The sequence below is a fragment of the Onychomys torridus genome, chromosome 7 (genome assembly GCF_903995425.1).
Source record: "Onychomys torridus chromosome 7, mOncTor1.1, whole genome shotgun sequence".
NCBI classification, from domain to species: domain Eukaryota; kingdom Metazoa; phylum Chordata; class Mammalia; order Rodentia; family Cricetidae; genus Onychomys; species Onychomys torridus.
In genome coordinates, this window is record NC_050449.1 from 92,280,746 (window position 1) to 92,307,626 (window position 26,881).

At 39.3% G+C, this 26,881-nt stretch overlaps 1 protein-coding gene across 3 annotated transcripts in view; it reads right to left on the reverse strand.

The window, feature by feature from the left end:
- The window catches only part of Armc8 (armadillo repeat containing 8), a 96,055-nt gene extending 70,609 nt beyond the window's left edge, over nucleotides 1-25,446 (reverse strand). The window contains exons 1-2 of one of the 3 annotated variants that reach the window (XM_036194325.1): nucleotides 25,139-25,446; nucleotides 6,005-6,081 (exon numbers count right to left, since the gene is read on the reverse strand). In XM_036194325.1, coding sequence (XP_036050218.1) covers nucleotides 6,005-6,081; nucleotides 25,139-25,183 — 122 coding nt within the window. In that variant the 5' untranslated portion in view covers nucleotides 25,184-25,446. The remainder of the gene's footprint in view (nucleotides 1-6,004; nucleotides 6,082-25,138) is intronic. The other 2 variants (XM_036194327.1, XM_036194326.1) reach the window with 2 other exon arrangements.
- Nucleotides 25,447-26,881: the final 1,435 nt, after the last annotated feature.

Genomic DNA, 26,881 nt, shown 5'->3' on the forward strand with positions numbered 1-26,881 from the left:
TCTTGATCATATCTACCCCTAATGAATGAACAATTCTGAAAATTACATACTGCCTCAGGAATTAGACTATTTACTGGATTTAATTCTGTTTTACCAACATGACTGCAAATCACCTTACTTTCTCCAAAAAGAGTATACAACTTAATAACTGTGTAACAAATGTTCAACATTTTGAAGCATATTAATATTTTAAATCTAATCATTCTAAAGAACATCACAATGTGTTAGAACACTACAGAAAAATGTGACAGCAAATAGGTGCCCTGTACATATGATAAGACGTATTATATACAAACAAATACACAGCAGGACTTCAAAGTCAGCATCACACATATACACACTGAAAGAGGTGTTTCTACAGCAGCATAGACAATGTCAAGTTGAGCTAATAAACTACGGCAATCTCATTGGTGGCCCTAACTCCCAGGCTAAGTTCCATTTTAGAGTACCACTACTAAAGACTCTATAACACTGCTTCTCTGGTACACTATTACTTTATACATATTTATTGGCCAAAAATTTAACCTTGTAACTTTAAATCCTCAAGAAACAAATACTTTGTTTTTATATGAACTGCTAATTCTGGTTCATTTAACAAAAAAAAGAAGACCCTGTCCATATCAAAAGCAGAGGCATATTGTTTCTGGAGCCAGAAAACAGTAATTATTACCAAAACCATCTCATCTCATTAGTAGATTAAAATACTTTAGAAAGCACTTTAGAAACTGGCTCTTAGTGAGAACCTCACAATTCATACACTGACAATTACCTGTGAATTACTGGAGGAATCTAGGCCAGCTATGATTCTACTCAACCTTAACTTCAGAGTCGGCCATGTTTGTTCATATCACCTTTGCCTTTCAACATAGGAATATAAAGGCATGGCCACACGGGAGTATCACTGATCTTTTAAAGAACCACGAAAATAAAAACCAGGCAGGAGCCTAGTTGAGATGTTTTGAACATGGGGGAAGGAGGGGAGTCGTTTAAGTAATTTTGATTCATGATCTACAAAATTCTGAACATTTCTTCAACTATGAGATTTGAGACAGTAGAACCAATACCACAACAATCTTGCCAAAAACTGTATTGCAACTGTCTTTTGTTTGCTGCTGTTGTTTTGAGGCATGGAATCACATAGCCCAGGCTGGCCCTGAACTTTCTATATACCAAAGTTGGCTTCCAACTCAAGTTCTTCCTGCCTCTGCCCCTGTGCACTAGAATATGGGTACTCACTACTACCATGTTCCATTTCTACAATTGTTTAAAGTCACATAAAGATCTCTACACTAGAGAAAGCTCAGAATTTGCAATGTAGTCCAGTCTGCCTACTATGCTGATTCCCTTTTACAACTAAAAATTCTACTACAATTCATGACCTACAGGAGTGCCACCCCCATCTGCATATATCTCATGCCATACCTAATTATCTTCTGTTCAGTTAGATATTTGAAACTTTGCTCTTTTTGGGGGGAAAAAAAAGGATTGGTTTCTGTATTCAAGTCTTTGATATAGAGGATCATCCAAATTTATGCTGAATGTTAAACTACCAACAAAAAGTTACATTAGTTACATCTCTAAGTTCAAGGCCAGCCTGGTCTACAGTTAGCTCCAGCACAACTACACAGAGAGTCTTGAAAAACAAAACAAACAAAAAGTAATACAAATTAGACTTTAAGATGCAGCTGGGAGGGGTGGTGCACACCTTTAGTCCTGGCACTTGGAGGCAGAGGTGGATGGAGGATCTCTGTGAGTTTGAGACCAGCCTGGTTAACAGAGCTAGTTCCAGGACAGTCAGAGAGTCAGAGCTACACAGAGAAACCTTGCCTCGAAAAACCCAAAAAAAAAAAAAAAGATCATTGTTCATTCTTTAACAACTGCCAAGTAGTACTGATTCTTAATACGACTTTTCCAAGAAGGTTGCACTTACGGATTAGGTAACAGGCACCTTTACGCTCTGCATTATCTACATAGCAGTTTTCTATAGTCACAGCCACATCAATAGTTAATAGGCTATTATGAAAATACATCGCTTATGTTTAATTTCTTCAACTTTGTTTTTCCTATGTTATTTATATTCATAATTTTTGTGAGAAAAAATAATTTAATAGAGCTAGGAAAATAAAAGTCAGTTGGCTTGTAGATTAAGCTATAGTTCTTATCAATTCTTTTTTGTTTCTCCATTTGGATTTTGGATTTGTAATTGTTTACTTCTGTTTCTGCCTATTCCTCCCCTAAAACAAAAAGATTATCTTTGGTTGGTTCTATTCTAGATATTTTCCTCTAGATACCTATTGAATCCAATATAACTCCTATATAATGTTATGAAATGTACACCTTTTCCTAAATATCACTGTGGTTCCCCTTTTCCTCAATCAATATTGTACTGAACAAATATATCTAAAAATAAATGTTAAAAATATAATTCACTTTTTATTCTATAATTTGTTATAATTTTCAGACAGTGACACTGTTCAGGAAAAATAAATATTTGTATATAGAGAAAAAAGCTTTATCAGAATCTCAGCAAATATGCCTCTGTAAGGCTAGCTTCACTCTGAAACAGAGTGGAAAGCAATGGCTGGTGATGGTTCCTTTAAAAGTGTAAACAGACTTAAGCAGCCACCACTGCTCCTGGAGCATCTATCTTCCTTAGCACTTGCACTTTCTCATCCAAATCAAACACTCTGGTTCCCCCCCAACCCCCCAACGCCCCCGCCTTCTCTTCAGTTCAAACTGTATTGTTTCTGATTTTGACTTGAACTTTCCTTTCTATTTTCTGAAGAAACTCAGATCTTTTTTTCATCTGTTAAAGAAAGGCGTTTATTAGGTAAGGGTGAGAAAACACACACATACAACAAACACACAGAGAGAAAGAACCTCCATGAAGCGGAGAGGAGACTCGGGAAGTCAATGTCCCTTTATGTCATTTTTAAAGTTATTTTAAACTAGGCCAGTATCAACTGACTACTTAACTGACAAAGGTGGCATCCACAATACTCCAGGAAATGAATTTTATATTTCTAGTTACTTCTCACAACCTGGCAGGGTAGGTGGCTATTTTCTCTTTAAGATGACAAAATAATGGTTCAAGGAAATTGAGTAATTGGCCCAAACATACAAATAGGAAAGGACCCCTCCAGGAAATGTCACAACTAGGGATTTAACCTACTGTTGGCCAACTCCAATGCCCATGCTCAATCCACTCCTTATATAAGCCACTCTCCTTTGCCTAACTGACAGCTTAGACTCCCTAGCCTTTCAAGAGGCATTAATGCCTCTTGAAATTACACTTAAGCTGCTTTCTTGCAATGCAGTTGTTCCTCTTTTTCTTGCATCCCTTACTCTTCAGCTCTCTCACTTGTCAACTTTTCAAAAGCTATAGTGGTCTTTAGTAAATTTAAATTTTCCTGAGTTTAGTTACTCATATCAGAGACCCCAGGATAAAAGTTTATCAGGTAAGATCACTAACTAGTAAATAAATCTAGCTTTCTCTTATCAAGCGTAATAAAGATGAAAATATCATCTTCTATATACTGAATACTCAATGAGCATCTTCAACTAAACTGAAGAATTCTAAGTAATATTTAGTATTCTCTATCTAGAGAGCTGTCTGGTCCGTGGAGGGAGTGTCTGCTTGTCTAAAGAACTATGTTATTTAAACCTCCCTCTTAACTAAAACTCAATGGGGGCTTTTCTACCACTTTTTCTGATACCACTCAATCTAGTCTTTAAGAGAGCTGACTAAATCATCATAAATTCTCTCAGTTAAGGGGGCAAAAGCAAAGTTAACATGGGCAGAGGGTCTCATCTCTTCTTGTTTCCTAAAACAAAGAGCGGGGGCTGGAGAGATGGCTCAGAGGTTAAGAGCACTGACTGTTCTTCCAGAGGTCCTGAGTTCAATTCCCAACAACTACATGGTGGCTCACAACCATCCATAATGAGATCTGGCGCCCTCTTCTGACCTGCAGGTATACATGCAGGTAGAATACTGTATACTTAATAAATACAATTTTAAAAAAAATAAAAAATTAAAACAAAGGGCAAAAACAGTGTCAAATATTTTGAGTTCCAGCCAGCTTTTCTGGCTTTGAATAAGAATTACACTCAAGGGCTGGGGAGATGGCTCAGCAGTTAAAAGCATTTGCTGTTCTTGCAGAGGCCTGGGGGTTCTGTACCCAGAGCCTAAAATGGGTGGCTCACAACCACCTATAACTCCAATTTCAGGAATCTAACACCCTCCTCTGGCTTCTGCAGGTACTTGAATCCATACAGTGCACACATATACACTCAGGCACACACACATACACATACATGTAACCCCCCCTCCCCCAAGCTAAGAACTGAACCCAGGGCCTAGCAAGCGCTCTACCACTGAGCTGAATCCCCAACCCCACATGTAATTTTTGTTTGGTTTGATTTTTGGTTTTTCAAGACAGGGTTTCTCTGTATAGTCCTGGCTGTCTGGGACCTTGCTTTGTAGACTAGGCTGGCAATGACTCATGTAGATCTGCCTACCTCTGCCTCCTAAGTCTGGAGTACTGGGACTAAAGGTGTGCCACCACTGCCTGGCAACATGTCATTATTTAAAAAAAAAAAAAAAAAAAAGAATTATAGTCAAAAGAAAGGCTATAAGCAAAACATCTCAGCTTACCATGGCTGAACAAGAATAAAGTTTAAAATACTATTTGACTGAAAACATTAGTAAGGGAAGAGGAAGGAAAGAGACTCATCTGCTTCTGGCCTGATGGCTACCTCAAATGCACTTCATCCTCACCCTCTTCTGAATCTTGTGCCTTCCCCAGAACTGAGGACTATAGGCCCTATGCTTCCCAATTCCATGAGCAGCCTTAGGCCAGATCTCCTTCCTCAGAACTAAGATGAAAAACCACTGAACCTCAAAAATACAGGACAACATTCACTTTTCAGTCACATGAAGTCTTATCTCATTTGCCCAATGTGGTGATAGTGTTCCCCACAATATTGTGCACCCTAATTAACTTATCTGGGGTCAGAGAACAGAACAGCCACCAGATATAGAGGCCAGAAAATGGTCACACACACACACACACACACACACACACACACACACACACACACACGCCTTTAATCCTAGCATTCCAGAGGCAGAGATCCATCTGGATCTCTGTGAGTTCAAAGCCACACTGGAAACAGCTAGGCGTGGTAACAAGAACCTTTAATCCCAGGAAGTGATGGCAGAAAGCAGAAAGGTATATAAGGCGTGAAAACCAGGAACTAGAGCCTGGTTAAGCTTTTAGGCTTTTGAGCAGCACAGTTCAGCTGAGAGACATCCAGTCTGAGGAAACAGGATCAGCTGAGGAATTGGCAAGGTGAGGTGGCTGTGGCTTGTCCTGCTTCTCTGATCTTCTAGCATTCACCCCAATACCTGGCTCTGGGTTTGTTTTTATTAATAAGAACTTTTAAGATTCGTGCTACATCCCAACTTTAATCTTAAAAACAATCACCTACAATGTGTTGATTAAAAATATTTCCCCTCATTAAAGAAGGATATTCATGCTCTCTGTTATTAGGAACTTAAATTTTCTAAGGACTGCTTTCTAAATGTTGATATTTAGGTTTTCATCACTAGGAAATTCTGATGACAGTTGATGAGTTAACCAAAAAAATAAAGCAAAACAACAACAAACTCCTACTAAACTCTTTTCCCACTGCTTTCCAATGATTGACTATCAATTTTTATCTTGCTTTGGTAGATATTAAAAGCAAAAGCATTCCCCAAAGGAAACATTTTAAAATAGAAAACAAGGGTTCTACAAAAAAAATGAAGTCAATCATGTTAGTTAATAACTATTAACAGACAAACTTTATAATGAAATATTGTCATGAATGTCAAGCACTCATCTCATAAATGAAGTCAAATGAAAGAAAAGTTATACTTGCATTTTCATAATTATATTATGTCAGATTAAAACAAGAAGACAAAAAAGGCTTTTTCATAGAGTCTTAAATGCATACTACTTACATGACACCTTGGAGAACTTTCTGGGGATCAGGGTCAAATAGCCTGTCAACATAGTGGCGACTGCTAGCTGTTACTTCCTAGAAAGTAGGGGAAAAATGATGACATCTGAAGCCATACAAATCACAAATTCATAGCATCACCCACAACACCATATCGCTAAACAGTCTACCTTAAGGAAGAGAATGGGGCTCCTTCCAGAACACATTTTATATGCTCCCTCATACACTACTGTTAGCAGGGAATTTTTTTTCCCTTAGTTATCAAAATAACTAGAAACTACAATGTTCAACTCAAGATGCCAGTGGCCATTTGGTTTTTTAAGAGCACCCAATTTAAATGGTAAAAAAAGGACAGAAAGTCCATGACATAAAACACTCCTAAGTTTGGTACTGAAACTGGTAAAGGAATTTGAGAACTCAACAAGGCACATAACTCAGTTCATCTAAAAGTTAGAACTAAAGGAGGGTACTATTTTTTGTAATTAGTCTTTTAAGTCACTCTGAGAAAAACCTGTAGGTTAGGGAGAAAGGGGCACTAGGCCCACTAGAAACACAACTAGCACTGAGTTCTGTGCTGAGACCTGCAGGCTCTGTCAGCAGGAGAGTGTACTCTCCACAGAGAGCTGGATGCTGTATGTGTGTGTGAGTGGCACTGAGGGCCCATGCTTCTGTAGAGTACACACTACAGGAGAGAAGAGCCCCTGGCCAGAGGTGCAAGGGAATCCCCCAAAACAGACGTAGGGAGCGTCACACCTAACAAGCTGACCAAGATAAAGCGTAATGGTGGGTGGTGGCAGTACCTCAGAAAGGAAACAATTCAAAGAGTAATTCGTAACTCCAATAGTGCTGTCTAGCCTGAACTGGATGGCACTTGGTAGAGTTAGATACACAGAATAAAAGGCATCAGGTAGCACATACCTATAACCCCAGCTGCAGAGAAGCTGAGGCAGAAGGAAGCCAACCTGTACTACACAGTAAGCCCCCCTCTCTCTCTCAAAAAAAAAAAAAAAAAAAGTAGTTAGGGAGACACTTACCTCTTATTTGTACTGTGGGATGTGCTCTTTTTATTACACAATATCTTGTAATCTGTTTCCTAATAGTGAGCTCTTCTGGACTTCTCAAACTCTGAGACTCTCCCACCCTGGGGCTGACATTTGATTTTACAGCTCAACACTTTATTCAACAGCTGTGTGTCTTCTATTGCCTCTCAATGTGTTTAAAACCAAGAGGAAAAAAAAAAAGGTATGGTACACAGATTATGTATCTTAACTCAAATGAATTCCTCACACTTTTTAAAGGGTGTGAATATCTGGTTGTCTCAGTACCATTTGTAGAAAGACACTATTTATCCAATGAATATCTTGGTGTCCTGATAACAATCCTATTGACAGGGGCTGAGTTGATTTATTCCTATTCTTTTTTTTTAAGATTTATTTACTATGTTATGTATACAGTGTTCTATCTGCATATATGCCTGCAGGCCAAAAGAGAGCACCATATCTCATTACAGATGGTTGTGAGCCAACATATAGGGAATTGCTGGGAAGTGAACTCAGGACCTCTGGAAGAACAGTCAGTGCTCTTAACCTCCGAGCCATCTCTCTGGCCCAGATTTATTCCTATTCTTGGTTTTCCTTAGTCTACATAGTCTTGTGCCAGTACCAGTGCTGACTGCCACAGCGTTCTAGTAAGGTTTTAAATGATAAAGTAGTGAGTGTGCCCCTTCGCCCTGGCCAACTGTGCAATTCTCTTTCAAAATTATTAGACTATTCAAAATTTCCTCCTATACTAGCAACTCATTCCTGTTCTGTGCCTGGTTCATTCAACACACCAAGCACAGTAGTGAGGAACACATTAAAGATGAAGAACTCAGGTGTATGGTTTACATCTTTGTGTTTCCTACTAGAAATACGAAAACAGAAGTTTATGTACACACTGCAAGGACTGGTCTCAGAAAATGAGTACTGTAAAACAGAGTGGATATAGGAAGACAGCCAATGTCGGGATTAGTCACAGAACCTGTAAAGCCAAAACATGAACTGTCAAGGACGCCTGTCAAGCTGCTGCCACTGGAAAAGAACAGAGGGTAGAGAGATGACTGCAGACTGTAAATGATGAAAGGGTACTGGTATGACTCACCACTTAGTATTTCACATTGTCTTTTGCTCAAAGTTCTGTTACATGCCAAAGAAGATGCCAAGGACACTGAAGGAAGAGCCTTCTAAAAGGTTTCCAAACTGTAAGAAGGCAGTCATGCACACAAAAAGATGACCCCTTAAGCCAATGTGACAGGAAGCAAGCTCAGAGGATACAAGCTTTTCCTAACATATTCATGCCCAGGGCCTGCATGGAACAAGTCTTGCATTTCACTGCTTTTCTCTGTAGATGGAGCCCCTCTCCCCATAGTTCTTATTTCTTTAGAGAGCAGCTTGGGAATGAAAAGTTAAGAAGGAAGATAACTAGTCCAGGTACTACTCAGTACTGACGAGAACGTGGTATTTGAGCACAGGCCTAGAGAAGGGCAGGTCCTTATGGACCAAGAAAGAAATCAACACAAGGCTCTGAAATACAACTGTGTATGTCACAATGAAAGACCAGGGGCCATGAGTGCTGGAGCAGAATGAGCAAAGGGGAAGCAGTGGGAGATGGGACCCACTACAGGGATGTGGGAAAGAGCTGCTGTGTCCAGTATGGCAGCCACTAGCCTCACATGGCTTTTTAAAAACCATTTGAAATGGACAGAAACAGAATTTTATCAGTTTTAAAACTAATCAAAAGTGGTTTTTAAAAATAATTTATTTATTTTATGTACATTGGTTTTTTTGCTTGTATGTATGTCTGTGTGAGGGTGTCAGATTTTGGGGTTACACACAGTTGTGAACTGCCATGTGGGTGCTGGGAATTGAACACAGGTCCTCTAGAAGAGCAGTCAGTGCTCTTAACCTCTGAGCCATCTCTCCAGACCCCTAATTAAAGTTTAAAAGTACATTCAATTATTAAGAAACTTTCATGAATATTTGGAGTTTCCTGTGGGTATGTGAGTCTACTTTTTCAGTTGTAAATTTTGTGAAACTGAAATAAAAACCAAGTATTTCTAATAATTTCTTCTGAACTATATAAAGTGTACACTACTTCTAAGACTTGATATCACAAAAGTAAAATAATCTCATTAACTATTTACACAGATGCATTAAAATACTATTTTGATATTTTGGTCTTTATAACATTTAAATTGTTTTCTTTTTACATGTAATAGCATGGTTGCTAGAAAATTTTCATTTAAATAGCATTCATTATTTTTCTACTACACAGCACTGGTAGAGTCCTGTTAATCAGTGTTAGGATTTTTATTTTTATGGCATGAGTTGGGAAATCATAAAACAGATACATAACTGACTAATGTTTAAGGTTTGTTCGAGCTATAAATTTTACGCATGAATAGAGAAAGGGGAATGGGCTATAAGACAGACATGGGGGACCAGACAGAAGGCTATTTCAATCACCAGAAACAGTTAGTTACTTCATGACAGCTAGCAGGATCAGAGTGAACACTGTGGAGGTAATAAGATTCACCCAAACTCCAGTTAAATGGAGAAATCTGAAATGACTGTCAATCTCTATATGCTATCAGACTGGACAGAGGATGTAGGAGAAAAGAAAAGCCAAGGATAGCACTGACAGGTTTTTCCTAACCTTTCCTAACCACCTAGAAGACTGACTTGCCACCTAATGAGATGAATAAGATTTAAGAGGTACAGACTTAGGTAGGAAGATAAAAATTTTGGCTTCAGATATGCTAGGATTGAGAATCCCTATAAAACAGCCCAAGTGAGGATATGTTTGTTGAGTTTAGGATTTAGGGAAAAGTTGTGAACTGTAGATACAAATCAGAAAAATTATAAACAAGATTAAATTGACTAAGGCAGTAATCATGGATAGATTGAGGCCAAAAATCTGTGCTCCACAATCAGTGTTATGGACAGAAATCCATGAAGTTTACTCATAGACTGTTTCAAGGAGGGAGCAGTCAACCATGTCAAGTCCTAGTGAGGTATCTCAGAAGATAATAAACAACCTGCCTGCTGGATTCAGGAACAAGGACAGCATCAGTGAGAACTTTACCAAGAAAACATAACAAAGATACAAGAGGGGTTCAGTTATTGGGGTTGTGATTATAATGGTGATAGATCAGTGGAATGATATGGGAGAAGACAGCAGTCAGAATACGTGAAATAGAAGTGATGAATGGATTTTAGTCATGGGTAAATTAAGGTCTAGAGAACAACCATGGAAGCTGGTAACTCAAGACAGTTGGACAACATGATTATTAGATACAGCTACAATTTTAGAAAAGCATTTAGATAGAAAACTAAGTTTCTACCAGGCATAGTGGTGCACCTAGCACTCGGGAGACAGAGGCAGGAGGATCTCTGTGAACCCAAGGCCAGCCTGATCTACATAAAGAATTCCAAGACAGTCAGGGCCACACAGAAAGATTCTGTCTTTAAAAAGAGGAGGAGGAGGAGGGAAGAGGAAGAAAAAAAAAAGAAAGAAAACTAATATTCTTGAACTAGTAAGTCATCATGGAAGTAATATTAGAAAGAGTTAATATGAGCTAGGAACCGAGAGCTTAAGCAAAGAAGTGACCAGAGACAGTCTGGAGATGAGAATTGAAATCTGATGATATTCAAAAGGTCTGAAAACACAAATGAGGAGCAAGAAGGATCTTTTCCCACTTCTTTTGAGTGCTAGAGGGAAAAATGGAAATAAAAAAAAAAAATTAGTTGAGAAGACTTCAACAAAAAGCAGGGGGAAATGTCATCAAGTGAAGAATCTTGCTTCATTCTAAACAAAGACAAAGGGATCATGGAGTTTAGCATAAAGTCTAGTGAGGGGAACAGAAAGCAAGGGATGCGGGTGGAAGACAGACAGCTAAGTAGGCAGGAGTTCTGACCCTAAAGTCCCTGGCCACTTGCAGTTAATGTGAACAGAAATTCAAAGCTTGATCCTGGTGGCCACTAGGGTAAGTATGGGGAGTTGGGTACTAAGCATGAAGGCCACCAGGCTCTTCTCTTGTTTGTCAACAGTCTGTACTGGAGCAACAGCTTGATTTGAGTAGGTCCTTACCCCTGCTCTTGGAGACAAGCAAATTCATATTACATATTCAAAACTGCAATGAAGTCATCACAAATGTATTTATTAAAATATATTTTGTTGAATAGTACTCCTCTAAAATTATATTATATAAAAATGAACTCCTTCAGCAGAAAAGTTGTAGCTATGAAATCTATAAATTAGAGGCAGTGCTAAAAAACTGATGAATGATAAGCCCTGTGTATCAAACAGGGATAGAGAGAAGAGGGAAAAGACGAGGGAACAAGTCACCAGTTGTACTCCACAGTACTATGTGGATGCAATTTCCTCTCAGCAGGGTCACTCTCCGCAAGTGCTTCCTGAATGGCTTTCCGTGATCCCCTCCCACTGATAGCCATGCCCTGGCACAGTCGCTTCCATGGAATGAGCACCGGACTATTAACTCCGGTAAACAGAATGTATCAGGCAAGATGGGATGTCATTTCAGAAAGTTCTCTTGTTGTGTTCTCCTTTCTTTCTGTCAGAAGCTAACTGTGTGATCATGAGCTACCCTACAGAGAGGCCCACATGGCTCACGACTAAGTCCTGCCAACAACCACAGGAACAAGCTGAGAACTAGGTTCTTCCTAAAATCAGCCTGCACGTGAAACTAAGGTGCCTGCTGATAATGATGGCAAGTTCATGAGTCAGAGGTCCAAGGATGAGTTAACCTTCAGCTTAGAGAAACGAAGAGACAATCAACATCGTTTTTAAGCAGCTAAATTTTGGCACCTATCACACACACACGCACGCACGCACGCACGCACGCACGCACGCACGCACGCACGCACACAGATATTGGGCCATTGAACGCATCATTCAAATCAGAATGACTTATGGGTTAAAAAAAAGAAAGTATTAATCAAGCGTAATGGAGACAAGGTGGGCTATGCAATCACCTGAGTCTTCTAATTCTTTAGCAGCAACAAAGAGAGGAAATATTTCCTAAATATCTAAGAAAACTGGTCAGAGATCCTAACAGGCAAACCAGAACAGGCTCTACATGTACCTCTTAAACCACCCATGAACAAGATGAAATCAAACCATTCTCTCTTAAAAATCCATTAAAAATAAACAAATAAACTCTTCAGGGAAGGTCTGAAATGGCAGTCTGCTAAAGGCTAGACCTGCCACAAATAAAGGCAACTTAGAAATAAAGTGTCCAACTTGAGTTTAGAGCTAAATAAGCTAAACCATTAGTTTACTAGAGCATGAAAGATGTTTAAAGTTAGTAAGTTCTCACAGTTATTCTATTTCATTACTGCTTTGCTCTGGGCTGTTTTACTTGTAGCTTCTTTACTTTTCAGAGGGCATATAACTGTACGAGCAACAGGTCTCACTGTGACACTTTCCTACACACATACCTTGAGCTAGCCCCATCCCTATGATCTTCTCTTACACCTACTTCTCCTTTTTCCTTTCTTGCTTGTAATGGTTCTCTTCTAATTTTCATGGATTTTTTTGCTTTTTTCTTCTTTGTGAGTCTGGCTTATCTCATTTGGTAGACTGATCTCCAGTTATACCCAGTTACATGCAAATAACAGGTTTTGTTCTTTATGGCTGAATAAAAACCACTGCATATATAGGTCTATATACTCTACACTGTCTTTACCCATGCTGTCAATGTGTCCCTAGTCTGATTCTGTAACTTGGCAGCTGTAAATAGTGTTGTGACACAAATGAGTATGCTGGTGTCTCTACAAAAGCCAACTTGACTCCTTAGACTAGACACTTGGGGGGGGGGGGTACAGTTGACTCTTACAGCAGTTCTACTTTTAATTCTTGGAGGGCCCTCCATATTCATTTTCACAGTATCTGTACTAATTCATAATGTATACGGATTCCTTTTTCTCAAACTCACAAATATTTGTGTTTCCTTGGTGACAGCCATTCTGCTTTCTCCCACACTTATCAATATTTGGGGTTTGTTTAATGACAACCACTTCGACTGGCTAAAATGGGGCCTTACTATCATTTGATTTGCATCTCCTGAGCGTGAACATTTTTTCATGGGTTTACTGGTCATTTGGACTTCCTCATTTAAAGAGCATCTGTTTGATACACTTGCCCATTCTTTTGTTTACTCTCCTGCTGTTTAGGTTTTTTATTTCCACACTTACTATGTCAATATAAGATTCTTAGCCGGGCAGTGGTGGCACACAGCTTTAATCCCAGCACTCAGGAGGCAGAGCCAGGCAGATCTCTGTGAGTCTGAGGCCAGCCTGGTCTACTGAGTGAGATCCAGGAAAGGAAAGGTGCAAAGCTACACAGAAAAACCCTGTCTCAAAGAACCCAAAAGAAAAAAAAAGAATTCTTTACTTATACCATGAAGTAGAAAGAACAAAGATTTATTTGAGTCCTAGTTTTACCACTATGTGAATTTGTACAAAATTAAATTTTGTGACTGTTTCTTCATTTATAAAATGACTACACAAAGCTCAGAGTACAGTTTAAATGAGATAATATACAAGAAAAATCCCTATAAATGGTGAACATATCCTACTAATTGTAAAAGAATCCTATTTTCCTATGTGTGTTATGAAAAGAAAATGAACAACTGCTTGGATAAGTCTACTGATGTCCTGTAGTTATACCCATGGTTAAAGCCAAACTTTTCAGACAAGGACACCTGCTGTCAAGAAACAGTAGCTGATTCTCAGAACCTACATACTTGGTAAAAAAATAAGTACATTTTTAGTATGTTACAATTTACGATGCATTTTCTTATTGAACTTCTAATTCATATGGGTCTTTAGGAATGTAAAATATTTTTTAAAAAGATTCCACAGTGGAATTCTTAAAGATTTATTTATCTTTATTTTATGTGCATTGGTGTTTTGCCTGCATTGAGAATGTCAGATTCCCTGGAACTGGAGTTTCATAAAGCTGTGAGCCACCATGTAGGTGGCTGGGAATTGAACCCAGGTCCTCTGGAAGAACAGCCAGTGCTCTTAACCACTGAACCATAGCTCCAGCCCACTCTCCCCCTACTGTGGAACTCTGATCCCATAAGAAGTGAAAGTTTAAACTAATGTCTGCTAGCAAAATTTAATAGCAATTAATAAAAAAAAAAAACTGATAGGAACTTCAAATTGTTCACAATATTTATCATGTCTGAGAAAGTCCAGTTTATAGAAAGATACAAGAAATACAAATTAAAAACCAGGATATTTGAACTCTGAAGAGAATTCACTTTTAAACCTACTGCAGCTTGAAATGTATTTCTACCATTAATTTCCCAAGGATTATGCTAGATGCTGGGAAGAGTGAGATAAAACAGGCTCTCCTACTCTCAATGGCATCATCAATATAAAAATCAACAGAAGCTGGGGGTGGTGGCCACCCCTTTAATCCCAGAGCTCAGGATCGAGGGAGGAAGAACAACATACACACACACACACACACTCACACACACACACACACACACACACACACACACACACAGAGAGAGAGAGAGAGAGAGAGAGAGAGAGAGAGAGAGAGAGCGAGAGAGCGCGAGCGAGCTCTATAACAACAAGGTATGTTTAGGAAAGAGAAAACAATTCCGTATTAAAATGATATAGCATATAAATGGGAACACAAAACAACTTTGCAGTTACAACAAAGATTTCAATGGCTGTCTAGGCAATCGGATAGGCAGAGTAGAAAACAGATAACAGTACCTATGTCTTCAAACTTACACTTCTGTTTTCATGTCCCTCTATTGTAACCACACCATCACAAGCTGGAACCAAAGGGAATTAGAGCCAAAAGGCTATCCACACCATTTGGAAAGCCCAGTAGTTCTAAAGTAGGACTACTCCTTAGGCTGTATTTTATAGATCTGTAAAAATAACACATCTGACATGTAGTAGACAAGGACTAAGTAAGGATGGTGTATGCCATGAGATGGCAGGCTCACCACCCATATCCCACCTTCCCACATCCACAATCAAATTCCATCCTCCATATAAACCTAAAGTATATTTTGTGTTATCTCAGCGTATAATCAGTTCCCCAAGAATGCAGTTCCTTTATAAATAGAGGTTGCACTTTGTCTTGTTTACCAAAAGTTCAGACATTGAAGAGGCTACATAAAAATCACTAAGGATTCCAATTCAGTAACCTCGAAGTCTTCATCAAGTCTACAATGTGCCTGTCACATGAGTAGTTAGTATGCACATTTGGAAACATATTAATTATTATTTTGGTGTAAATACACCTGTATATTTACAATTTTACATGGTATCTTAAATCAGTTTTCTTTTCCCTTTAATAGAGTGGGTTATTATGTCAGCTTTTAAGTTATACACAAGTATAGTTAACATTTTCATTTATAGGCAAGGAGTATTACTTTGTAAACATCTACCACTATAAAAAAGTGAGTTTTGGTATGGCTTGTGATGACCCACCCAGTCAAAGAGGGAACCCCAGAAATGCACTCCTATCCCCAAGACAGTGTAAAATGAAAATCCGAGTTTCCAATGTCTCCAAAATCATCTGAGAAAAACAACAAAAACAACTAATGTCCTTCTGTCACTATGTCAATATTCTGAAATATCAAGCAAATTCTATTCAGACCAGTCAAATATTCCCAATTATGCATTATTTTGTTTTTGTTTTGTTTTTGTTTTTTTGTTTTTCAAGACAGAGTTTCTCCGTGTAGTTTTGGTGTCTGTCCTGGATCTTGCTCTATAGACCAGGCTGGCCTCGAACTCACAGAGATCCACCTCTACCTCCAGAGTGCTGGGATTAAAGCCATGCGCCACCACCGCCCAGCTCCGATTATGCATTTTAATGCCCTGGACACTTACTGTGCTTATGTGTGTCCCTGGAGGGGAAACCAGGAATCCCATACTCAATAATACTGGAAACCAAAACTGTGAGGGGCATCTTACTAAACTATGCCTCACTGTCAAATCAGACACTTCCCTCCTGGTTTGGGTTGCGTTCGTTTAAGAACATAAAAGACAAAAAGCCTTAACACTGTCTCACTCCTGTCACCTGAAAAGTTGTGGGAAAATAAGACTCTCTCTGCCCACGAGTTAATTTCAGACAAAAAAAAAAAAAAAAAAAAAAAAAATCAGACTAACAGACAAAACTAAATAGTAAATGAGTCTTCCCTAATTTTGAGGGGAGAAAAACTTAACCTCTTCTGAAATAATATCAAAAAAGAAAAGAGACATTAACAAAGAGACGTTTTATGAATAGACCGCTATCCTGTCCTCACTATATTATTTCAAAATTCCACTTTACTTCCAAAAGGAGGGTGAAAAATGCCCCACACTACTTAAATCCAAGGCTTTGTGTTTTGTTTTATGCTTTTCTGGCCCCATTAGGACCCAACCAGACTCATGATATTTCTTTCAGACACTTCACATAATAAATTTGCAGTTATTTTTATCATTAGATTTTTTTCTTATAGGATTATTCTTTGGTATTTCACAAGTTTCACAACATCCTTCCTTTCCAGATTAATCCCTGCTTTCCTATAACCTCAAGTAACAGGCAGTTTCTAAAATGACACTTGACAGTTGAGCTGGGCCCCATCCCTAATATACCTTAGTCTGGCAATTCAGACTTCTAAAGTATGATCCGCTTTAATTCCAAACATCACCATGGGAATACTAAATACTTAACTTTGATCTTTTATGCTGGAACCCTGACCTCTCAATAAATACAGAAAACCAGGCTTTATATATTAACAGAATTTATGAAAAGTAATTCAATAAATGTTCATAAAATGTGAACATAAACTCCTAAACTATAAAACCAAGAATACAATTTTGGGTTTTTAATTTATTTATTTGGGGGGGGCACACACATACACCATGGTACACATGAGCCATGGTGCATGTGTGAGGTCAGAAGACAACTTGCAGGAGTCTGTCTCAGGGATTAAACTCAACACTGTCAGGCTTGGCAGCAGGTCCCTCCTCCCTGATGAACCAGCTCTTTGCCCTAGTTCTGTACTTTAAAATGTAGGAATTTGTAGAGCTGAGTTGGACACTCAGCATACCACAGTGGAAAAGTTAATATATCCAGTTCTCAGTTATCCCCCAATAAAAAATGCCAAGGATAAACTAAAGATTGTCTGCTTTTTTTCCAGTAAAATATTCTCTAACTAATACTCATATACTACAGAATTTTTTTCATAATAGAAAAGCCGGTGCACAGTTAGAGTAAAGGGGATAGTGAGTTTCTAATTTAATAATATATTTTTATGACCCTAATATACATTAATTAAAAATTGCTTTGGTGTTCACAAGAACCAAAAACAATAGCACTCGTACTTCTAAAACCAAACACTATGATGTATATCCTTTTAAGTACAAATCACAAAAAGCCATATAGGTCTATTTGATCTTGGTGTTCCTTCACCTTTTTTAAAAAACTGTACATTCACTCTTCAGTGTAGGTGTTATGAGATGTCCCTACACAGAGTAAATAAGCTAAAGAAACCTATGATACAAAGCAGCATAATGTGACAACCCAAGGAATTGAGACTATCTCTGACAAACACCAAAAGGATAAAAAGGGCTGTGCATGTCACAAAGACAGAGATACTTCCTGGGTCAGCTGAAGTTATTCACATGCCACCAATGATACAATAGCCAACAAAATCTTCTAAGATATAATGAAGGCCTATTTCTCAATCCCGACATTAAAAAAGTGAGCTACGTAGACACAAGCAGATGTTGCCATACAATAGTTTAAGTTATTCAAGATTGTAATAGTGTAGTGACTTCAAGATCCTGGGTATGGTCTCTTATGGTACACCTCCTGAGTACTACGGTGCACAGGCTGACTATAAGGGCCTCATTTGCTTCCCATTCTCAGAGACAGTAACAGCCTTGCCATGGAGCTATCCATGGTGCTTATTTACACTCAGCCCTCTCATCTAACATAAGAACTTTTCCATTATATTTTCTCCCTGGATCTACCTCCTGTCATCTACATTGTGGCCTATAACAATTATGGCAATACTATGAGCCACTTCTGATCTGTTTTTCCATTTTTTGCCTGTGCTCAAGTATCTTTCTTCTAGCCTGACTCTTCAGTTAACCTAGCTTTTCATTCCCAAGCCAATTAAACCATCTACTACACAAAGCCCTTTCAGAGGCCAGAGTTCACTTTGGGGGAGAGTTCACTGACAAACTCTGAACAAAAAAGTTAAAATTTCTCAGATTCAAGTCCCAAATATGAAATCTTACAAGCGTTTTAAACATTGTTACTTTTCCTTACCATTCCAAAATAATTAAAGTGACTTTTAATAGCATGTTCGATGTCTGACATTGGGACAAATAAAGGAATTAACTAAGGACCAATGTGCAAGCTTCAGAGAACCCATGAACTCCTTGAAACCATGTGATTCTTTAGGCATATGCATGATCTTCTGTGAAGAGGAGGGAAATACTAAGCCTTAGGAAGCTAAAACCTACAATATGCTGCAAAGATCACAGCATCGATATTCAGTAAATGAGGCTGTTCTTTTACAGAAGGGAACAGAAATTATGTTTGTCAAATAATACTAGAAACCAACCTGGCAGATAGTATTTACTTTAAAATAACCACCAAATTGAAAATCAAAATGTAGAGGATGAAGTTCAGTGACAGAGCACATGCACACAACCCTGGATTGGGGTTCGAGGGTAGGGAGCCAAAATCCAAGAATCAATCCAAAGGCTAGCTCCCCAGATAAAACTGACGACTCTATACTAAGATGTTTCTGATTCTGCATAGGTTAGCAGATTGGCTGAGCACTAAGTGTCAGAATTTAGCTGGCCACAAAATGCCCTGAAACATGAAATAAGCAGCTCTCAAATGCCACACATTGCCACTAAAGATTAACAAGTTCATATCAACAGTCTCCTTTAGAACCACTCTTGACAAACCTTGCACAAACCCTATGGTGCTTTGTAAACTAACTCTGCAAACTTCTAAAGCATGATGAACAGATTTCAGCTTTGTATTTATTACTCAAACCAAAGGAAGACAAATTTACGCTTAGAGGCTATCTGGGTTCAACTTTAAAGAGTTTTCTGATTACTGCCAACTACCCACACAAGAGAGCAGATCAATAAGCAGCAATAGGCAACACCCAACACAACACAACTGTCAAGAATTGAATGACAAAAACAAGAGATATCTATACTTAGAAAACTATATAATAATAAAAGCTGCTCATCAAATAAGACCTATTGGCCCCTGGGAAAGACTGTAAAGGAGCCAATTAAAATCAACAATTGCCTGAGCTGTCTACACCAGACATGCAAAATTCAAAAGACATTCTATTACCATGCCTCCCACAAACAATTATAAAGTGACCAAACCAAATGAAATCTTTTTGTTTGTTTGTTTTTTTGAGACAGGGTTTCTTTGTGTATCCTTGGCTGTCCTGGAACTAGCTCTGTAAACCAGGCTGGTCTCAAACTCCCAGAGATCCACCTGCCTCTACATGTTGGGATTAAAGACGTGGGCTACCAACACCTGGCGCAATCATCTTCTTAACAAGGTCTTTGCAAATATTCATTTAGTTAAATCTATATTATCAACTGTTTCCGCAAATCTAAAATCCCAGATTCGATGATTTTTTTCTGCTTTATTCTATTTTTGATTGTGATCCTAGTCTTTAACTGCTGAGCCATCTCTCCAGTTCTCCTGTTTTCTTCTAAGCAATGTTTTTTGTTTGTTGATTTTGTTTTTTAATTGTTTTTACAATAAATCTCTGATCTTCTTTGAGTAACTAAGGTTGAGGCCAAAGTTCTTTCTAGAGAGGGGCACCAGCCTCAAAGTTCATTTTTTACCTATAGCTACAAGAAGAAAAGACAAACTACATAAAGCACTTGTAAATACCTACCTCATAAACATATAAAGTCAATAGTCAAAAAGCAAGCAGTCCAATTAGAGAGTGAGTTAAAAAAAAAAAAAAAGACACCAACATTACTCCATAAAAAGATTTCCAACTGTTATTCATTAAGGAAAGAAGCACAAATTAAGAGCATGATGCAGTATCAGTGCACAGCTAGTAGGGAAGCTAAAATGAAAACCAACAATGATGTTGATAAGGAGTGAGAGAAACTGAATCTCTCATACATTACTGATAGGAATATAAAATGGCAATCTGAAAAGTTTATCAGTTTCTTGACAAACACAACACACATTTATCACATGTAAAATGACACTTTTAATAACTACACTTCTAGGCATTTCTTTCAATCATGTCTACATAAAGAACCTGTCAGTCAGTGACTGTTTACAGTTGGTTATAATAACCAAAAGCTAGGAACAATCAATAGATGACTGATTATAAACAAATGCTTGGACAACCACTCACAGGACACTATTTGGCAAGAAGAAGACTTGCCACACAGACTGCATATAGATACATGCAATAATCTGGATGGCTCTCCAAAGTCTGGGTGACAAAAGCCAATCCCAATAGGCCACCATGTACTGTAAGTTTCCATTCACCTAACAATGCAGAAACTTACAAAATTATTGAGGGAAAAGAGATAAGTAGTTGCCACCAGAAATTAAGGATGGGGTCTGGAGTGACTTTAAAGATGTAGGATGAAGGAAATCCTCATGGTGATGGATACTTTTATATCCTAACAGCAAAATATCCACATACCTCTATCAATTTCCTGGTTCCGTAATTATGTAAAATGTAACCAATGAGGTAACCAGAGTTAGTTATATACATAACCTCTCTGCAACTTCCAGTGAACCTATACTTATTTCAAAAATAAAAATAAATACAAAAAATCCAAAACAATTTAGGGCAGAGCAGTGGTGGCCCACACATTTAATTCCAGGACTCAGGAGGCAGAGGTATGTGGACCTCTGAGTTCAAGGCCAGCCTGGTCTATAGAGTGAGTTCCAGGACAGCCAGGGCTACACAGAGAATCCCTGTCTCAAAAAAAAAACAAAAACAAAAACAAAAACAAAACAAAACAAAACAAAAAAATCCAGTAACAACAACAACAAAATCTACAAATCACAGGAAATATGTTGAGGGGTTAGGTTACACAGGAACGGCCATGGTACAGTAAAAAGAGAGCTGAGCCCGTCCACCTCCTCCAACAGCTCAATTCAGCATTTATTAAATACCTTGTATATACAAAAAAAAAAAAAATGTTCTAATAATGGGACTAAGAGGAAAAGGCTAAGTACTTATCTCTGAATTAATTTATTCTTTAAAAAAATTACTGCACAGTAATTATTAAAGAGGGCTATTGTCTGCTATGCTCTTCTGTCATCTTTTCCTAGTTAGTTCTAACTCATTCTTGAACTCTCAGCTCAGTATCTTTAGGAAAACATCCCATGATTCTGTGTTATTATTGGACTGAAATCTCCAAAGAACACACACAGGTTGTGTAGCTCACCGTTGCTTTCTCTAACTCAATGCCATACTTGGCAAATGTCAGAAACTCAAAACACACTACAAGAAACAATCTACATAGTACTTTTGGAGGCCGAGGCAAAACAATGTTGTTGTTTTAAGGCGTTTATTTTATGTGTGTGTATTTTGCTTGCATGTATGTCCATGCACCATGTGCATGCCTGGTGTCCACAAGTCAGAAGATGGTATCAGATCCCTTGGAATTGGAGCTATGAGTTGCCATGTGGGTGCTGGGAATCGAACCTGTGTCCTCTCAATGCCTGAGCCACCTTTCCAGCCCCAACAAAAGGACCTTGAATTCAAGGCCAGTTTAAGTTTTATGATGAGACTGTGTCTCAAAATAAATAAGAAAAAAAGCACACAACAACAATAAAAATGTATACAAAGCTTCAATTACATACAAATGAGTAGACAATGTTAATGGAATTTGGAAGAATTAATGATGAACTTCAACCTAAGAAATCCACTTATATGGGATGGATGGTTCCTACGGAAGATAAACAATGTTGAAGTTCAAAATTATGTATGAACATCAACTCTTCCAAACTCAGAGCTCACTGAAGAATTCAAATTGAGGAGTAATCCTCCAAAGTGTTCTTTACAAAATCCATGCAGAAACCAACTTGAACTGAGGCAGGAAAAATAACTGAAGCAGGATGTAGCAGTTTGCATCTGTAGTTCAGCTATCCAAGAGGCTGAGGCAGGAGGATCGATTGAGCCTATGAGTTCAAGACCAGCAATATTGCAAGACAGCCATCTTAAAAAATAAATAAATAAATAACCAAAGGCTGGCAGAATAATACCACAAAGCCTGATCTGAAATTGATCCCCTGAGCCCTCATGATGAAAGGAGAGAACTAATCCCCTCAAGTTGTCTGACTTCCATATACACTCAGTAGCACACATGCACCTCACCACATACACACAGGTACAGATACACAATAAATATAGTAATAACAATAATTAAAGACATTGTAACAGTGAATACACAAAGAAATACTGTCCTGAATGATGGCCCTCATTCAGGAAGATGTGAGCAACACTAATAAAAAATAGAAGTATGAGTAGAAGAAGAGACAAAGATGATTCAGGGAAGTTTAACAGAATGATTAGTGAAAGACAATATAAAACTGGGAAGTCATGACTAAGTCTTCTCAGAAAAAAGAACATGCTTTGTTAGATGTTACCGATGACATCCACACAAAGATTTGATACTAGATGTAGGTGGAAAGTCAAGATGATAATGTAGATGTGTGGATTGAGCAGTTAAGGTTAAGCAAGGCATTGAGGTCTCTCAGGAAGAAGGTATAATGGACTATAGATGGAAATCACTTAAAACAATCTGACAGTTATCACACTCTAAAGCCATCAGGACTCAGATGCATTTCTGATACCCTTGCATTTGCTAAAGTACACAACATAGGGCTTTGTACTTCACTGGTATACAGTAAGTACCTCATTAAAGGGATTCACCGTGTGAGGGTGGGGGTGGGAGGGGTCAGAGGTCAACATTTGATATCTTCCTGTGTTTCTATCTTACTTTTTGAGACAGGGCCTCTCACGAAACCTGAAGCTAGCTCCCTGCTGTGACTAGACCAACTGACCAAAAAGACTCCAGGATCTGCCTTCCAGGACTGACATTACAGACATGCACTGCCATATGTGGCTTTTTATGTAGGTATTGGGGATCCTAACTCAAGCCCTCATGCTTGTGAAGGAATTTACAAAGAGTCATTTCTTCAACCCCAATAACTTCTAATTAAAAATTAATATTAAAGTGGTGCTTTAGTTAGCTATTTGAAAAGTAAAGCCTTTCTTTTAACCTGTAAGGTGAGTAGGTTCAGACATTTTAAAGCATTTATCAAAAGCTCCACCTTGCTAAGGCCCTAAAACCAAAGAATTGGAAAATTAGATTTTAGATCTACTTTATACTCCCCACTGAGACAAGGGCTAAAGCAAATTCTAACTCAAAATGGAAAATATTCTTCAAGAAGTTTTTGATTATATACACTATTCAGGCTGATAATGTAGAAAAAGTAGAGGCCACAGGTGGAGCCAGGGCTGTATTCTGGAACAGCACTTTACCAAATGTGCTCAAGAGGCTAAGTTCAATCACTCGGGGAGGGGGGGAGGGGACAGACACAGACAGACAGCCAAAAGTTTTTTATATGAACTAAAGGATAACTGCAATCTAGATGACATAATCAAAAGGGAACTGAACCTTTAGGATACACCCTTTTTGCTTTTTGTCTTTTAATACAATGAGAAAAGAAATCACTGGTCTGTTCTCCTACAAAACATTCATGGACATCGTAAGTGGAATGTAAGTGGCTAATGTGCTCAATAACTAAGTGAACAGTACTTCTCTAGTTACAGTTTAAGTAAATAGTTTAGTAAAGTGAATACAGGGATAGATTTGGTGACCGCCCCACCACCACCAAAATTATATTTTGCACTGTATTGTAACTTAAGTCTTTTCTAGGTAACAGCCTATCAAATGGCTCTAACCCTGAAGTGATGTACTAGGTGCCTTTGGACACGTGAGTGTGTTTGTGTAAGAGGTCAGAGAAGAGAAAAGAAACCGGTTGGAGTTGCAAGACTGTAGAAATCTTAACAAGTCATCTGAATCCAACTACCATCTCAATAAGTCTCAACAAGTCTAAAAGATGATCAATCATTCTTTGCCTGGATACTTCTTATTTCCAACAACAAATGAATCACTGGTAAATTCTACATGGAGTCCAACAGCTAAAATACATGTAAAATCCTCCAAAGTTATCCCCCAGCAACTTCGATTCGTGTTCATTTCATTGCTGGTCCTGTTCTTTTAAGGACAATACAGTGGAAGGTGAATGTCTTCTTGGTTTGTTGTTTTTTAATTTAAGAAGAAAAGAAATGGTATGACCTCTTGGCATCTTAAGGCATTCCCTTCTTTCGACAATGGGGGAAACCTAATGTTTTTTATTCCCTATTTTTGGTCCCTCCTTCTAAAACATTTTGCGCTCCCGAGAGAAAAAATGAACACAGGGCAATAGAAACATAGTTTCTCTAGTCTCAGAGCCACGATCTCAAGAGCAGAGCAGAGCAAAGGGGTTTAAATAACCACACACAATAGCAAGAGTTGCAGCTCATATGAAAACCACCAATGCCAAGAAGCGGGCGGCTCCGGCAGGTGCTTGGGTGGAGGGACGTGACAGAAGACACACAGCCCTAGCCTGGCAGCTCTGTGCTGTGGCAGCTGAAGAGCTCGCACCTCTTCTAGCCGCAGCCCGGGAGAGTGGAGTGGACGGTCGGTCCCAGGCCTGCCCTGAACCTCCGCAGGCAGAGAGCCTGGTCTGGAGAAGCAACCGTGCAGAGAGGGAGGCAGGGGAAACGCTCGGCCAAGCCCAAGCCGCGCCCATGGGCCGGCTGCCGAGAGCCCGACCTCCCCGCCTGCCGGACGCCGTCCTGGGAGTCCACACCGGTGGGAGCTCCCGAGTAGGAGTCGCTTCAGGCTCGGCCCGGGTCGCGTGCATCCCACCTAAGGCCACCGCAGGGGGTGGTGCTCGGGAAGCTCACGGCGCCGGGGTAATGCTGTAGGCAGAGCCCAGGTTTCCCAGCACCGGGCGGGTCACTCACCGAGAGGACACTCATGCGGATTGGGGTCTCCAACAGGCACGCCATCTTGAGCCTTCCCACCCGGCTACTGCCGGCGCCGGCGCGCGGCCGGCACTTTCGACAGCCACCTATGGAGCCAGCAGCCGGATCCTCGGTAGAAAGCCAGACACGCTGCTCAGAACCGACCGAGCTCGGAGCGTCGCTCGAGCACCGAAGGACTGGGCAGAAGGGAGAAGAATGGTTAACCGCGCCGGACTCTGGATTACGAATCGTCCTCTCAGAAACAGCAGCTACTCTCGCTGGGGTCAGAGGTGGGCGCGGGCAGCGGCCTCCGCATGCGCAAAGGCCTGCCTGCCCCACCTTCCCCCGTCTAGGGGCGGAGCCTCACTCGTGCTCAACTAGCTGTGGGCAATCGTAAATTTCAGTTTACAGGTTCTCTTTCCTAAACGCTGGTAGGTGGAGTTACCTACCTACGTAGTTTGAAATCCACTTTCTCATTCATTATCTCACTCTACAACCAAACTCCTAGTTTCAGTACTATCTCCACCTTAAGGCTGGAGAAACTGGTCTCAAAACCAGGTCTTAAGCCACCACTAAGAATGGTCGTCTCACGCTTCAACACTCAAGCATGACCTGCTTTAACACCGTGTGCCCGACCCACTTATTCTGGTGTAGTGTTAGGAATGGGGACTCCAGTAGCCTGGACTTAATCCTTGCTACTTTAGTTAGCACTATTATCTTGGACAGGTTGCTTAGCCTCCTTATATTTCAGATCTCCCGACTGTAAAATAAGAGCTAATGAGAATAAATGAGCCAATAAACAAAACATGCCTGGAATGTGGAAAGCATTATGCTGTCTACGTGTTAGCATTTTTCCAGTTTCTGAGTCATATGGGGCAGGGGTGGGGTGGGGGGGTGGAGATTGGTCAACTATCTGAATATTTCATACTAAAGCACTCTGATGAGTGAAGCCATCTCTAGTTCAGGTTGTTGCCGCTCCTCTGGTTAAAGCAATAGGCTTCCAAGTGCTCTCAAAGCAAAAGCATAACTTTTTCATTACTCCTCATTTCCTCCTGTACTTTCTAAATTCATTGTATCATTTATCACCCTTGCTTATAGGTCTGTTACAAAATGTTGCCCTTCTGGAAGGCTGGAAGCTGGAAGTTTAAGAGAACCTTCCTGCTGTAACAGAATATTCTATCCTAAATTATGTAATCTACATCCTAACTACACAATCTTTCACAGTCTTCACCCAGGTGTTACTATTCATTCAATAATGTTGTTTAAAGCCAGTTTCAGCCCATTTAGCCTTTCCCTAAATCATAGCCTGTGAAAATCAAGTTTGTTTTGTTCCTTTTTATTCCAGTATACATTACCATTCATAAATACAAAAATTAAATTTCCATCCACCTAGCAACTGAAATCATGTCCTAGTATGCCTGCTGCAACCAGGCAGATTGTAACTCTGCACATAGTCTCTATAGCTATGCGATCTACATTTTTTCATTAACTCAGGCAATACATCTTCCAGGAACTCTCCTCCCCCAAATATGAGTTAGGTGATGCCCTCCACCCCCATTATCTTTCCTTAAAAATAATTTTACATTTATTATGTGTGTTCATGCACACATGCTGGCCAGAGAACAGCTTGGGAAGCTGGTTCTCTCCTTTAATCCAGGGCTCCAGGAATCAAAGTCAAATCATCAGGTTTAGTGGCAAGAGTTTTACTTGAAGCATCTTTCCACCTGTGTCATACTCCTTTAA